This window comes from Rhinatrema bivittatum, chromosome 3 (assembly GCF_901001135.1).
Source record: "Rhinatrema bivittatum chromosome 3, aRhiBiv1.1, whole genome shotgun sequence".
In the NCBI taxonomy this organism is placed as follows: Eukaryota; Metazoa; Chordata; class Amphibia; order Gymnophiona; family Rhinatrematidae; genus Rhinatrema; species Rhinatrema bivittatum.
The window spans coordinates 572,037,357-572,053,460 of NC_042617.1; the positions used below are offsets into that span (position 1 = coordinate 572,037,357).

At 40.9% G+C, this 16,104-nt stretch overlaps 1 protein-coding gene across 1 annotated transcript in view; it reads right to left on the reverse strand.

The window, feature by feature from the left end:
- Window positions 1–16,104, reverse strand: part of SYNE1 (spectrin repeat containing nuclear envelope protein 1) — a 966,955-nt gene that overhangs the window by 301,168 nt on the left and 649,683 nt on the right. The window contains 5 exon segments of the mRNA XM_029596918.1: window positions 2,201–2,338; window positions 2,940–3,122; window positions 12,302–12,454; window positions 13,035–13,190; window positions 14,314–14,479. Coding sequence (XP_029452778.1) covers window positions 2,201–2,338; window positions 2,940–3,122; window positions 12,302–12,454; window positions 13,035–13,190; window positions 14,314–14,479 — 796 coding nt within the window.

Consider the following 16,104-nt stretch of genomic DNA (forward strand, 5'->3'; position numbering starts at 1 on the left):
CTACATCTCAGGACGAGCCAGATCCGCCGGTGAGGCCCCTGAGGGGTGGGGCTGGTGCGGACGCAGATCCGCAGCAAGGAACCAGCAAAGGATCTCAGGCGACGGAAGGGGACGATCCAAAGGGGGTTCGTATATATTTTTAATCGGGTAGTGCAGGGGAAAACAGACGTCTCTGCTGGCAGCACCGGGGAATAAGCGTCCCGGTAGAGAGAAGGCTGTGCAGGGGGAAGTGACTGGCACCACCAGTATCACAGAACCAAAAGTATATCAGAGCAGACTGCACTTTAAGATAATCTCACATCAAACGAAAAGTGCAGGGAGAGGGTCAATCCTGACAAAAGACTCCAAATGGATTTCAAAGTTGATAAAGATTTTTATTCATTTATGAGGCAACTCCACTGATTCAAATCCCAAGCAATGCTTTACGGCGTCCCCCCGACACGGTCCCGTGTTTCGCCTAGGGCTGCATCGGGAGGGTAACACCAACAGGGTTTCTCAATAGGAAGGCTAAAACAAATTGAACAAAATGTCAGGATGCTATATAGGACTTACGCCGATTAAAAATACAAACAATAATCATTCACCATAACTCTTACCTGACAGCTTGGTTTTCTGACTTCTGACAGGGAGCGCACTAACCCTAGACGCTGTCAGGTATTTCAAGGATAGCGGTGGCGCCAAAATCACAGGTGAACCAATGACGTTTACCCAGTGCAAACAAATCTCATAACCTCGCTGACCTCAAGTTCAGTGTCATTGAAGTGTTCCCACGTCCTACTCGAGGGGGCTGCTATGCAGAACAGCTAGGACGCATTGAACAGCGGTGGATATTTACCTTCCATTCAGTAACCCCCAAGGGACTTAACCGGGAGATAGAATGGTTTCTATTCACATAAGATCTCTCACAGTAAGCACTGGTCACATACCATGCTGCTAGGGCACCTCACAGGAACGGGAACCAATGAACGGGGATCATTTTCCCACGTCATTGGTTCACCTGTGATTTTGGCGCCACCGCTATCCTTGAAATACCTGACAGCGTCAGTGTTACCCTCCCGATGCAGCCCTAGGCGAAACACGGGACCGTGTCGGGGGGACGCCGTAAAGCATTGCTTGGGATTTGAATCAGTGGAGTTGCCTCATAAATGAATAAAAATCTTTATCAACTTTGAAATCCATTTGGAGTCTTTTGTCAGGATTGACCCTCTCCCTGCACTTTTCGTTTGATGTGAGACCACCAGTATCACCCCACAGCCGAGGGACACCGGGGATAGGGAGCCTAGGCTATATTAAAACAAGGGGCAAAGCCCCCCCAGGCACCCCCAAGAGCGAGGAGACAGAAACTGTCTCCCGGATGGAGATCAACAGAGTCCAACTTTAACTTTAACTTTTGGTTTTTTTTTAAACGGAACTTGAAAGATAATAAATACTTGCTTGATCCAATAAATTTAGAGAAGAAAAGGAGCCCCAAAGCCGGGGTTAAGCAAAAGAAACAGGGAACCGCAGGGTGAGCTGCCTGGCATCTGCTGGGGCTGCAGGGTAGGCTCTGTCCTGATATAGGATACCCTTTCAGTTTTGGTCTGTCTCCATCTGCTGGACAGGAGGCTCAACCCATGGTCTGGACTGATCCGGGTACGTACAGGGAAATGTTGTAAGAAGCATATATAACAGTTAAATATCAGCTGCAAAGAAAATACCTAGATAAGGTTATAGCAATTCTGGATCCTTATCAGAAAAACCTTATGCATTCCACTGAATGCCTCATGTGTCTGGAAGTAGAGATGTGCATTCGTTTTTGCCGAATTGGACAATTTCAATGAAATTGTCCAATTCGGCATGTTTCAGGGAGCCCGAAAAAGATCGGGATTTTCCCCTTTTTTTGCAAAAATTTGTTTTTCCGATTAGGGCGCGCTAACAAAAACTAACAAAAAGTAACAAAATCTAATGGTTTTTGTTAGCGCGCACTAACTAAAAATCGATTTTTTGCGAAAAAAAGACCCGAACCGAAAAAAACCGACATTTTCCATGGCGGCTGAAAAACGAAGAACAACACAAACACATCTCTATCTAGAAGCCCCCAAACTGTCCTATCTGACTGCTGCCTACATAAGGCACCTTTCATGTACTGACAAGCACAGGTGAGCAAAGCCCATTGTAACTTCTTTTTGCTAGCTGATGCCAACGTGAAGAAGACAGGCACCTTATGAGCCAGGAACTGATCCCGAAGCTGAGAAGCAGAATTCCAAGAGATGTGACAGCGCGCTAGGACCTTGGCCTTCTCAATCCATTTCATAATGAACTCCAACATTTCACCATATTCATCCAAATGGGTTCCAGCCTAGGAAATAAAAAAAAGCAGGAGCTTAACTGAATCCTATACAGGTAAGTTACATTATAAGCAGTTTTAATTAAAAAAAGAAATACAACAAAGTGGGGAGATCTTAACAGGCCATTTGCATGTGCTTTGCCCTCTTCCATTTTGTATGCCAATTACAGTTGACCCGTCTTCAATCCTCAACTTGATTAACATAAATCAGGTTTTCTGAATGTACAGCAAACGAAAAACCCACAATGCACCATAAATGTACTGCAAGGAGGCCCGAGGAGCAGAGAATTCATGAAGAAATACAATCTGGGAAAAAAAAATAAAATGAACTTTGAAATTATGAAAATGCCCAAACCAGTAAAGAATAATAAAGTCAGCAAAAATAGAAAAAGAACTAAAGAAAAGTCTTTGAATCTGAGAAACCATAAAGGACAGATGTCTTAAGAAAGGATCCATCTTTACTGCCCCCCCATAAACCAGACACAGAAGGTTGCAGGTCCCTATCCCTAAGGGCTTACCTGCTGAGGAAATGTCAGCAGCAGCAGGTCGGATACTGCAAAGATCAGAGGCCTATTTCGTGGTGTTAAATGCAGGATGTTTATTGCTATTGTACCTGTTTGAGCTTGGCTGCCCTGTACTCAGCCTGTCTGATAGCCTGCTGGTAGAGGTCCGTCAGTGACCCGGTTCTGTCCATCAGCTGTTTAGCCAGCGGGGCATTCTGCTCGGCAAAGTCCTGGACTTCTACATCCAGTTCCACCAATTTTATATTGCACCTGTCCAAATCTTCATACAGGCCCTGAAAAACAAGGACTTAATTTAACAGAAAATCAGGAAACGTGCGCAGTTTTTCCTCCCTTTTTAACTGTCCGGCAACCCTTCAGTTGTTGTAAATGCTTATTTCAAAGCTGAAAAACGTGTGCAGCCTTTGGAATATAAAAGTACTTCCTGGACTTCACTGCGTTTTGGTGGACAATACCTCTACTTGCCACACCTCTGCCATAATCTTCGCTTTCATCCGATGTGCAGCCAGCTCCTACTGTCTCTGCAGTTTTATTCAGACACACGGGCTGCGTGCTCTGAGGTCCCACTGGTCTGACACTGAGACTACAGGATTTGTTCCTTTACCGATTGTTGGAAATTGCCCGAGCCTCCCTGTGTCCTCTCTTTTGGTAATAAAAGCTGTGTGGCGGGATGGCCAGGTTAAGTTTTAAGTTCTATATAAATTGCAGGGGTTTGTGTTACATGAGCCAAAAGACTTATTCTAGATATTTGTGTGATAGGTTATGGTAATTTTTGAAAGCAAGTCTTCCTCGCTTTGCTGTGAACAAGTCTGATATATTTTACCAGTGGACTTGGGAATTTCAGCCTGGTTCAGGTTTTCCAGACACACTTGAACCAGGCTGAAATTCACACTGAAAGCAATCTTCAAAGGCATTTATTCGCGTAAAACTAGGTTGTATGCATCAAATGGGCTTTAGAAAATTGCTACATTTAAATGCATAACTCCTTTGAAAATGCATTCTATAGGCCTGAATTTTCAAAAGATTTTACATGCGTAAATGGCCTTTTGAAGATTGCTGCGATAATATGTTACATTTACATTTGTATTTTCCTTTGAAAATTAATCTCTATGTTATTTCAGATGCGTGAACAATTCAAAGTTGAGCTAAAACGAATGCAGGTAATTTTCAAAAGGATTTACGTGCATAAAAGTAGCATATATATATATCGAAGCAATTTTCAAAAGCCCATTCATCCACATTAAGTGCACTTAATGCAGGTAAAACCTATTAACAATTCAATAGCATATATTGTAGCAATTTTCAAAGGCTTTCTTTTTTCTTTTAGAAATATTTGATTTCTTTACAATTATGTTTTCTTGCCTGAATGCTTTTCATATTTTTATTAAACAATGTATTCCTTCTGGTTATACACTCGTAAACTCTACCTGGTTAGAGGCACGAGTAAGTGCCATTCTGCAGCTGGCACCAACTCAACAAGAAGAATACCGATTTCTCATCCTAGCAACTAAGAGGTGAATTCAGGCGCCTTATTTATCTAGATGAATATCTAAGAGCCACGAGACGAGAGAAGACAACCCCCTGCCATACCAGAAGGGGGGCTACAAGGGTGGTGACATTTAATTAATTATTCAGCATGAAATAAGACAGAACGTAACCTCATAGCTGGTGATTTGTCTGAATAATTTTTTGGACTCCCTGTAGTTTGCTCTTACTACTTCGGATTTCCAACTCAGATGGAACTAGGGCTGAGATCTGGCAGTGCGAGACTTCGACTACCCCCGGGAATTATTTCCCTTGCTTTCTATCGCACTGACAACCCCCCCAACGTGCCCAGCCATGTTATTGCAGGGATGGTCCCTTGCCAGGGCCCGGGGCCTCCTTCTAGAACCGTGCAATCACGGGCCCTGAATCCGGCCACCCATTATCAAAGTTAAGCAACGCCCTTGACGCCCTTCTTCTGTAGCATCCGTGGCCCCAGCCCGCCTGCGGAGCGGAGGATCTGACTCAGACATCCAACCGGGGACTTTCCACACGACAGGGCACAGCACTTGCCACCTGAGCCTCTGGGCTGACCTTGTCTGAATTACTTTTGTTTTCATAATTTGGTTTAAATTCCAGTCATATTTTCTGATAATACCAGTTAATTAGTTGAACATATAAATAAATGTTATAAACAAAAACAATATATTTTTTTCAATATCACTTTTGTTTTCTTTCTGGCCATAATTCATTTCCCTCACCATGGGATGGACTTGGTCCAATCAATCCTCTCATAAGCAACCACAATGCTCACATTTTCCTTAATGAAGGTCTCTGGAAATACAAATAATTTCAGAAAAATCCGATCCTCTTTGTCTATTAAGGTTGTTCTAGGACTTTTATGCCACTCTGGAGGTTCTAAAATCCAGAACCTCCAGAGTGCATTCTCTGAAATGCTTCCTGTTCCACTTGCAGGTCCCCAGAGGCAGACAGAGCACCAGAGTTTCAATGCATGGATGAGACGATGGTGCAGGGAAGAGGGATTCAGCTTTGTAAGGAACTGGGGAAACTTTTGGGGAAGGGGGAGTCTCTTCCGAAGGGATGGGCTCCTCTTTAATCAGGGTGGAACCAGGCTGCTGGCGCTAACTTTTAAAAATGAGACAGAGCAACTTTTAAATTAGAACAAAGAGGAAAGCCGACAGTCACTCAGCAGTGCATGGTTTGGAGGAATATATTCTTGAAGGATTCTAATGAAACAGGAGAGTTAGGGCATCCCAACAGAGAGGTTCCATTAAAAGCAAACATAGTCCATATGCCTATATGTAAAAAATCACCTGAGCTAAAGATTTCTAAATTATCCCTACCAACTGAAAAGCAGGTTGTTAATACAAACAAAAAACACACTTTGAAATGTCTGTATGCCAATGCCAGAAGTTTAAGAATTAAGATGGAAGAGGTAGAGTGTATAGCAGCAAATGATGAGATTGACATAACTGGCATCACAGAGACCTGGTGGAAGGAGGATAACCAATGGGACAGTGCTATATCAGGGTACAAATTATATCGCAATGATAGGGAGGATCATTTTGGTGGAGGTGTGGCACTTTATGTCCGGGAGGATATAGAGTCCAACAGGAGAAAGATCATATAAGATCAGTAGAATCTATATGGGTAGAAATCCCATGTGTCTTGGGCAAGAGTATAGTGATAGGAGTATACTACCATCCACCTGGACAAAATGATCAGACAGATGATGAAATGCTAAGAGAAATCAGGGAAGCAAATCAATTTGGCAGTGCAGTAATAATGGGAGATTTCAATTACCCCAATATTGACTGGGTAAATGTAACATTGACTGGGTAAATGTAAAAGCTTTCCCAGATCTGGATTAAATTCCCCACTCATCATCAACATAAACACAAAAGTTAGGAACTGTAAAAAAATTAATCCCACTAACTTCACACGCAGTCACACCAAATTTTTATTATACTTCACAACAATATCATATCTGATCATTTTTCTACACACCTATATTTTATATTTTATAATATTATACATATTTATTAATTGATACAGCTGGTTAAAATGCTAATAGTCGTTCTACAATTCCTTCCCTTTCATATCCAAGTTATTTTTCCATGTTTTTTGTAACTTTCTCACATCCAAAATATTGTTATAATATTTGTTAAGTTTCATACTATATTTGTTGTTGTATTGGGAAATGTTCTTTACTTTGGTACTCTCTGTCTTTACTCACATTGTTAATTGTAAACCGGGTTGATGTGATTCCGATCATGAAACTCGGTATAATAAAAATAATAAATAAATAAATAAATAAAATAACATCAGGACTTGCTAGAGACAAACTTCCTAGATGTAACAAATGACTGCTTCATGGAGCAATTGGTTCAGGAACCAGCAAGAGAGGGAGCTATGTTAGATTTAATTCTTAGTGGAACGCAGGATTTGGTGAGAGAGGTAACGGTGGTAGGGCCACTTGGCAACAGTGATCATAACATGATCAAATTTAAACTAATAACTGGAAGGGGGACAATAAGTAAATCTGCAGCTCTAACACTAAACTTTCAAAAAGGAAACTTTGATAAAATGAGGGAAAAAACTTCTAAAATATACTTCATAAAATCAACTAATCTATTGCAGGAACAGACATCCCCTCTGGATATTTCTCAGGTATTCGAATCTTCCAACCCTTATGCTCACGTAGCTTTCTAACACGTTCGTGTTTGCTATTATCCCCTTTGTGTTCTACGGGATCCTCTCACCATAATCTTTTATGTAACCAGCTTGTCAATCCCAGACTTTTTTCAATTATCTCATTGCAACGTACCACTCATGAACTTTATGTAACCAGCATTTCAGCTCAGACTTTCTCTTTTTATCTCATTGCAACTGACCACTAGCGATGCTTTGAATAACCATGACTCTCTATACCTTGTATTATAGTTTCCTGTATTTTGTTATGCAGTATTCTAGAATGATACCCTGTATTATATAATTCCTCGTATTAACATATAGTTATTTTACTTGTACCTCCCTAAGATACCCCGTTTTATATAGTTCTTCGTTTTCACCATATAGATATTTTACTGTTTCCTATTCATATAATTGTTATTGTTCTATGTAAGGGCCATGCCCAAAAGTTCTTAGTTGTAGGTAAACCGATACGATGTGCAAGCAGCTATCGGTATAGAAGAAGCTTTAAATAAATAAATTAAATAAATAAGATGTGATAGAAAGAAAAGGGATGGTTTTGGTTAAATTTGTATTTCCCTCTGATAGGGATACTGTCTTAAGATTGTTCTTTAGAAATAGACTAGAAAAATTTCACGATCATCAAATCGGGATTTTTCTAGACATAACAAGAGCGACACAAATGAGACGGAAGCAGTTTCTAGATATGAAAGCACTTGCTGAACAAGTGGGAGCTCACTTGTTAATTAGATACCCATGCAAATGCCTAGTAAGCCATGAAAACAATAGGTATATATATTTTGAGCCAGAAGATCTGAAATCTTTTTTAGAAGCAAAAAAGATAATGGGGAATAAAGCAAATTGAGACTTTAGTTGTTGATTTAGAATGATGAGAAGCTTACACTTTCACTTTTTGTTTAAATATAACTTCCCTAATAAGCTCCTTATCGTATGTTGGATATCTGTTTTGATTTCATGGTAACTAAGATATCTTTTCTTTTTTCTGTAAGACTAGATGATCGATAATAGTGATGTACTTTTATGACATTGGATATCTGTATTGTTAATGACTGTAAATGTCATGAAATATATATAAATTAATAAAATATAAATACAAAAAAAAATGAGGAAAATAGTTAGGAAAAAACTGAAAGGTGCAGCTTCAAAGGTTAAAAGTGTTCAACAGGCATGGACATTGTTTAAAAATACAATCCTAGAGGTGCAGTCCATATGTATTCCACTCATTAAGAAAGGTGGAAGGAAGGCAAAACGATTACCGTCATGGTTAAAAGGTGAGGTGAAAGAGGCTATTTTAGCCAAAAAAACATCCTTCAAAAATTGGAACAAGGATCCATCTGAAGAAAATAGGATAAAACACAAGCATTGTCAAGTTAAGTGTAAAACATTGATAAGACAGGCAAAGAGAGAATTTGAAATGAAGTTGGCCGTAGAGGCAAAACCTCATAATAAAACTTTTTAAAATATATCCGAAACAAGAAACCTGTGAGGGAGTCAGTTGGACCATTAGATCACCGAGGGGTTAAAGGGGCTCTTAGGGAAGATAAGGCCATTGCAGAAAGACTAAATGAATTCTTTGCTTCCATGTTTACTAATGAGGATGTTGGGGGGATACCAGTTCCAGAGATGGTTTTCAGGGGCAATGAGTCAGACGAACTGAACGAAATCACTGTGAACCTGGAAGATGTAGTAGGCCAGATTGACAAACTAAAGAGTAGCAAATCACCTGGACCGGATGGTATGCATCCTAGGGTACTGAAGGAACTAAAAAATGAAATTTCTGATCTTTTAGTTAAAATTTGTAACCTATCATTAAAATCATCCATTGTACCTGAAGACTGTAGGGTGACCAATGTAACCCCAATATTTAAAAAAGGCTCCAGGGGCGATCTGTGTAACTAAAGACCAGTGAGTCTGTCTTCAGTGCCGGGAAAAATAGTGGAAACTATTCTCAAAATCAAATTCATAGAGCATATAGAAAGATATGGTTTAATGGAACACAGTCAACATGGATTTACCCAAGGGAAGTCTTGCCTAACAAATCTGTTTCATTTTTTTGAAGGGGTTAATAAACATGTGGATAAAGGTGAATCAGTAGATGTAGTGTATTTGGATTTTCAGAAGGTGTTTGACAAAGTCCCTCATGAGAGGCTTCTAAGAAAACTAAAAAGTCATGGGATAGGGGGCGATGTCCTTTCGTGGATTACAAACTGGTTAAAAGACAGGAAACAGAGAGTAGGATTAAATGGTCAACTTTCTCAGTGGAAAGGGCTAATCAGTAGAGTGCCTCAGGGATCTGTACTTGGTCCGGTGCTTTTCAATATATATATATATATAAATGATCTGGAAAGGAATACGACGAGTGAGGTTATCAAATTTGCGGATGATACAAAATTATTCAGAGTAGTTAAATCACAAGCGGATTGTGATACATTTCAGGAGGACCTTGCAAGACTGGAAGATTGGGCATCCAAATGGCAGATGAAATTTAATGTGGACAAGTGGAAGGTGTTGCATATAGGGAAAAATAACCCTTGCTGTAATTACATGATGTTAGGTTCCATATTAGGAGTTACCACCCAGGAAAAAGATCTAGGCATCATAGTGGATAATACTTTAAAATCGTTGGCTCAGTGTGCTGCAGCAGTCAAAAAAGCAAATAGAATGTTAGGTATTATTAGGAAGGGAATGGTGAATAAAACAGAAAATATCATAATGCCTCTATATCGCTCCATGGTGAGACCGCACCTTGAATACTGTGTACAATTCTGGTTGCCGCATCTCAAAAAAGATATAGTTGAGATGGAGAAGGTACAGAGAATGGCAACCAAAATGATAAAGGGGATGGAACAGCTCCCCTATGAGGAAAGGCTGAAGATGTTAGGGTGTTCAGCTTGGAGAAGAGACGGCTGAGGGGGGATATGATAGAGGTGTTTAAAATCATGAGAGGTCTAGAACGGGTAGATGTGAATCGGTTATTTACTCTTTCGGATAATAGAAAGACTAGGGGGCACTCCATGAAGTTAGCATGTGGCACATTTAAAACTAATCGGAGAAAGTTCTTTTTTACTCAACGCACAATTAAACTCTGGAATTTGTTGTCAGAGGATGTGGTTAGTGCAGTTAGTGTAGCTGGGTTCAAAAAAGGTTTGGATAAGTTCTTGGAGGAGAAGTCCATTAACTGCTATTAATCAAGTTTACTAAGGGGTAGATTTAAAAAAATTGCGCACCAGGTGCGAACAAAAGAACGCTGGATTTTATAAGATACGCGCGTAGCCACGCGTATCTTATAAAATCCGGGGTCGGCGTGCGCAAGGGGGTGCACATTTGTGCAACCTGTGTGCGCCGAGCCCACCGCTCGCTGCCTGTTCCCTCCGAGGCCGCTCCGATTTCAGAGCGGCCTCGGAGGGAACTTTCCTTCGCCCTCCCCCCACCTTCCCCTCCCTTCCCCTACCTAACCCACCCCCCGGCCCTATCTAAACCCCCCCTTACCTTTGTTGGCAGATGTACGCCTGCTAAAAGCAGACGTAAATCTGCGCGCGCCAGCGGGCTGCTGGCGCGCCGTCACCCGACCCGGGGGCTGGTCCGGAGGTCTCGACCACGCCTCCGGGCCTGCCCCCGAAATGCCGGGGCCTGCCCCGAAACGCCGCGTCGTTTCGGGAACGCCCCCGACATGCCCTCTCCCCGCCCCTTTTACAAAGCCCCGGGACTTACGCGCATCCCGGGGCTCTGCGCACGCTGGCGGCCTATGCAAAATAGGCACGCCGGCACGCAGGGCTTTTAAAATCCGCCCCTTAGGGAATAGCCACTGCTATTAATTGCATCAGTGGCATGGGATCTTCTTAGTGTTTGGGTAATTGCCAGGTTCTTGTGGCCTGGTTTGGCCTCTGTTGGAAGCAGGATGCTGGGCTTGATGGACCCTTGGTCTGACCCAGCATGGCCATTTCTTATGATCTTATGTTATAGATGAATGATGAACAATCGGAGGATATTGCAGGGCATTGAGGAATAATGGAATAACGTTGATATGACTTCACTACCATTTGTAAGTTTATGGATATGTGGTACTGACATTAATTACTTTTAACAATATGTCGAGAGATGGTACATATGATATATTATTTTGTAGAATTAACACATTGTGAATGGAGATAGAAAATAACGGAGGATCTCTGGTATCGTCATGAGATGAAGTATTGATATAGGAGGTGGTGAAAAGAGTGAGTAATATGGGAGAAGATTTAGTTTATATCTATTTTTTTGTAATTTAGGAAGAAATTTGTAATATAATATCTGTATATGTTATAGGAATTTATCGGACACTTGTGGATAAGGAATTGAAAGTTTGGGACTGCGGGGAATATTTATACCGACATTGGAATGAAGTATGGTGTACGAAGATAATTGAAGAAGATAACCCCTGAAGAAGCCTTGTATGGTGAAACAAGGGTCCTTGTAGGGAAGTGGCGACACCAATATATGTTGAGACTTTAGTCGGGAAGTGGAGACAATATATGTGAAGATTATAGTCACAGATAAAGAATAATAATAATAGAAGAAAACTCGTGTACTGAAAAGAAGAACGCTTATGTACTGGTAGCATGGGGTTTGGCGCAATAATGTATATATAGAGGGGTGGTATGAATTTTAATGTGTCCTGTGAAGGGATAAGAAGGGTGAATGTGGATGGATGAATGTGATGAGAATTTTTAGGGGTACTAGTCAATATCAGTGCAATAGGGAGTCTTTTTGCACAAATTACGTGTCCAAATAATATGGAATTAATAATGTGTTATTATGCATTGAAATGTTGAATTGTTTAATACTATTTTAGTGATTGAATAAATAAAGATTGTAGATCTGATATGTATAATATTGAATACTTGAAAATAGAAAATAATTACCCTTATGTAAGTATAAGGGTGGGTAATAGCCTCCTTTGTTTGTTATCATTTTGTTTAAATGCCAGATCAATAACTTTCTGAAAACATATGTTTCTAGCAACAGATCCCGGATGTTAGAGTTAGCAGAGCCTTGCACGTCATAGCACAGAATTGTTTGCATAAGCGATCTAACGCTTACCGAGTAACCCGGAGAGAAATCAGCTCGCTGATTCAATAGCAGTGTGCCATTAATCCCAGGCACTTTAACATGGTATTTCTTCTAGCAATGCATTTCTTTCCAACAAAACTAGGATAACAAACCAACGCTTCTTGTGTGGATTTCTAAGGTTAGCTCTTACCTTTTGGTCCTTTTTAGCTTGAACCACATTTTTCGTCTTTTCTTTCAGTTTTGATAAGATGGTTTCCAGTTCTTCAGCTATCCCCTGAATTTTTTCTTTAAACTCTTGGTTCAGTGCTATGCTCTGTTGCGCTTCCTTCTCTTTTGCCTTAATCTGATATATAAACAAAAGACAGCAAAATGCCTGAGGCTGCCACTGAGTGTACAGGGACTAAATGTCTATATTTAAATGCTTTTTAATTACCAGTCATCATCCAACGAAGCAACAGAAACTGGAAAAAAAAAACTTGATAATGCAGATTTCAATCTTTTTTTGTTTTCTAGAACACCCTACCTAAATTCCTGAGAACCCAACATGACCTAAAAACATTCAAAAAGGACCTGAAAACACTAATGTTCCGCAAATTCCTCACTGACTTTCAGACGTCTGATCATCCCAACACTCAACTGAACTCTCAATTGTAAACCTCTTAATTCACTCTCTTCACCCTGAACCTGCATACCTTCCCCATCCAACCTAATAATGTTCTCTGGACTTGATGTGCTTATTTCTGATATTGTTCAAATGGTTTTTACTGTTGCTCAACTGCTAGGAATATGTTTAACGTTCACATTGCTTTTCTGTTATACAACTGATAAGAAAAATGTATACTTTTGTAAACCGCTGTGATGGCTCAACCGAATAACGGTATATAAAACTCAACAAATAAATAAATAATCAAATAGAATGATACCTGTTCACAGATGGCTCCAAGGACTAGCGTTACTTCTGCTAACTGGAGAGATAGTTCAGAAGGTAAAATGGTATAAAGCTCTAGGTACTTATTTTGCTGCTGTTCAGATATTTTTTCAATTTTCTGACGGTGAGAGATTGCTTCAGTGTGAAGAGCCTATGGAACAGAAGAAACATTATTTAAAAGGTTTAACCCAAAGGTTGGCGCTAATTTCTGCCGTCACTGGGAAAGTGCACAGAAAAGCAGTAAAAACCCGTGGCTGTCAGCTGGTTTGAGAACCGACGCCGGCAAAATTGAGCGTCGGCTGTCAAACTCGCTGACAGCCGCTGCTCCTGTCCAAAAAGAGGCGCTAGGGACGCACTAGTGTCCCTAGCGCCTCTTTTTACCGCAGGCCTTCATTTAAATACTGAATCGCGCGCACAGGAGAGTGATTCACTATTAAAAACCTATCTCTCGTGCAACATTTAAATTTTGACCCACACCTAAGTGCTCTCCTCAAAAGATTTCTTTCAAATTCTCAGTTTTTGATCAATTCAAATCTCAAAAACATTTAAATGCTTATCTCAGTTCTTTACGCTGTTCATTCAGTTCACAGTGCCGCTGTTACATACACACTCCCATGCACGAGAGATAGGTTTTTAATAGTGAATCACGTGATGGGGGTTTTAAAATAAGAAACTGGGAAAGAGTAAATGAGGTGACTCTGTGTGCCATATACACGATACTGGTTGTAGCCCTGTAAGGGCAAGAGCCAGGCGACTGTGAAGGCACAATCATTCTGATACAATTTCCCAAAAAAATATTTGTGTGTTAGCAAGGGTAAAATATAATTCCTCCTTTTTGGAGCAGTGTTTTGAGTTATAGAATTAATAAGGAGGATTTTTGAAGCCTTATACTAGAGGTTTTTTGTGATACATAGTAAACTTACATATCAGTCTCTACTGACATTCTTTATCCTTCTCTCCCTCTCTCTTCTGAACCAACTGAACCAACTTGTGCAGTCAGTGACATGCCTATAGTGGATCAATCAGCATACAATGCAATAAATCTATCATGTGTTGTGCAAATTATCTATGTGATGCAGGAGCAGGGAAATTAGCTTAACCACACCCTCTTTTTTTTTTTTATCACAGGTGCTATTTCCGCTATATTTATAGCATTTTGATGAATCTAGGTCCAAGTTTGAACTTGTTTTCATTCTGACTAGTTTTTTAGGGTTATAAACACTACAAACACAGTACTCGTAAATATGATTGTGGATACCAATAAACAGGAATACCTTCAGTTCTTCTAGCTGGGCATCTATTTCTACTGTGGGATTCAGAAAATACTCTTTGGTTTCTTGAATCCAAGACATTACTGCATGAATCTCCTTCTCCACTTCTTCCCGTTCTTTCAGTTCCTGCTCCAGCGACTTCTTACTTCTCCTCACCTTTTGGTGCATGCTTGAAAAGAACACAAGGAGGTGAAATGATTGCATGGCACTACATTCCAGAAGTTACACAGTTTCATAGACTGAAAGAAAATAAGAAGGCCATTAAGCTCAACCTTTTTCTAAAAGCCTATCAGCATGCCCTACATAGACATCCAGGGAACGGTGAAAAAGCTCTGCATGTCTGACGTCAATTCTGCCTCAGTGAACAAAATGTCTTCTTGACCCAAACTACGGTAATGGAATTCAAATTGCTGGAAATGATTGTTGTACCCTACTACTACTACTACTTAACATTTCCATAGTGCTACACGGCATACGCAGTGCTGCGCAAACATACAAAAAGTCAGTCCCTGCTCAACAGAGATTACAATCTAATAAGTCAAACATACAAGAGACTTGGGAAATTTCATAAAGCACCACTGCATGGTTATATCATCCCACCCACACATTCATAGCTCCTATAAACATTTTAATTTTTTTTAAATTGATGTAAGGGTACATTTTCAGTAGTGTTCCTAAATTAAAATTTACCCCATGTACCTTTAAGCCCACGCAAACCAAGCTGATAGTCAAATAAAGCACCCGCATAATATGGGTTTGCATATTGGACTATTGTGCGGATTAAACGTATGTGTATCACTGGAGCTGCTTTAAATGACAGTGTACAGAACGTGGGTTACCAGCATGCCAGTGACACATGGACATTTCGAAATGTAAATGTTTGCAGGTAGTTTCCAATCACATTCCTGAAACACCACCGTGTAAGTCTCCTTGAAATGCAGCCAAAAGTAAGTGCAATGTGGGAGTAAAAACATACATTTCGGTGGCTGAAAATCCACTTATGTAAATTCAGCAAATCCACCCATGTAGCTCCCTATTTTGAGCACAATTTTCAAAGCCATTTACTTGGGTAAACAGTGATTTATGCACATAAACCAGATTTAAGCACAAGCAAAATACGCAATTGCTTAGGATGCAAAATTTTGAAGGCGCTAAACACCCAGGCCGAAGAGGAGTGCAGCTGTGCCAAGGAGGAGCCTACTTTAGCAATCCTCCTCACAGAGTCACTGCCATGACATGCTGGGTCTCCAGGACTGGATGTAGAGGGACTAGGGATGTGCAGAGGGACGCCATACATTGCATTCGGGATTCAAATTCGTCGGGGAGCAGATACGTTGTATTCGGCCGTATGGCGCCTCGATGTGTTAATACGGCGATTTCTATTCATGTCCCAGCTAAAATTAAAATTAAATACAACCCCCACCCTCCTGACCCCCCCAAGACTTACCAAAACTCCCTGGTGGTCCAGCGGGGGGTCCGGGAGCCATCCCCTGCACTCTTACATCCTCGGTGCCGGTTTCATCATGGCGCCAATAGCCTTTGACCTACTATGTCACAGGGGCTACCGGTGCCATTGGTCAGCCCCTGTCACATGGCCATTGGCGCCATCTTGTGCTCCTACCATGTGACAGGAGCTGACCAATGGTATCGGTAGCCCCTGTGACATAGTATGGGCAAAGGCTATTGGCACCATTTTGATTACTGGCACCGATGGCCCGAGGACAGGAGATCGCTCCGGGACCCCCGTTGGACCCCCAGGACAGACAGAGGTTGAGGACCGGTGATGGCAATGGA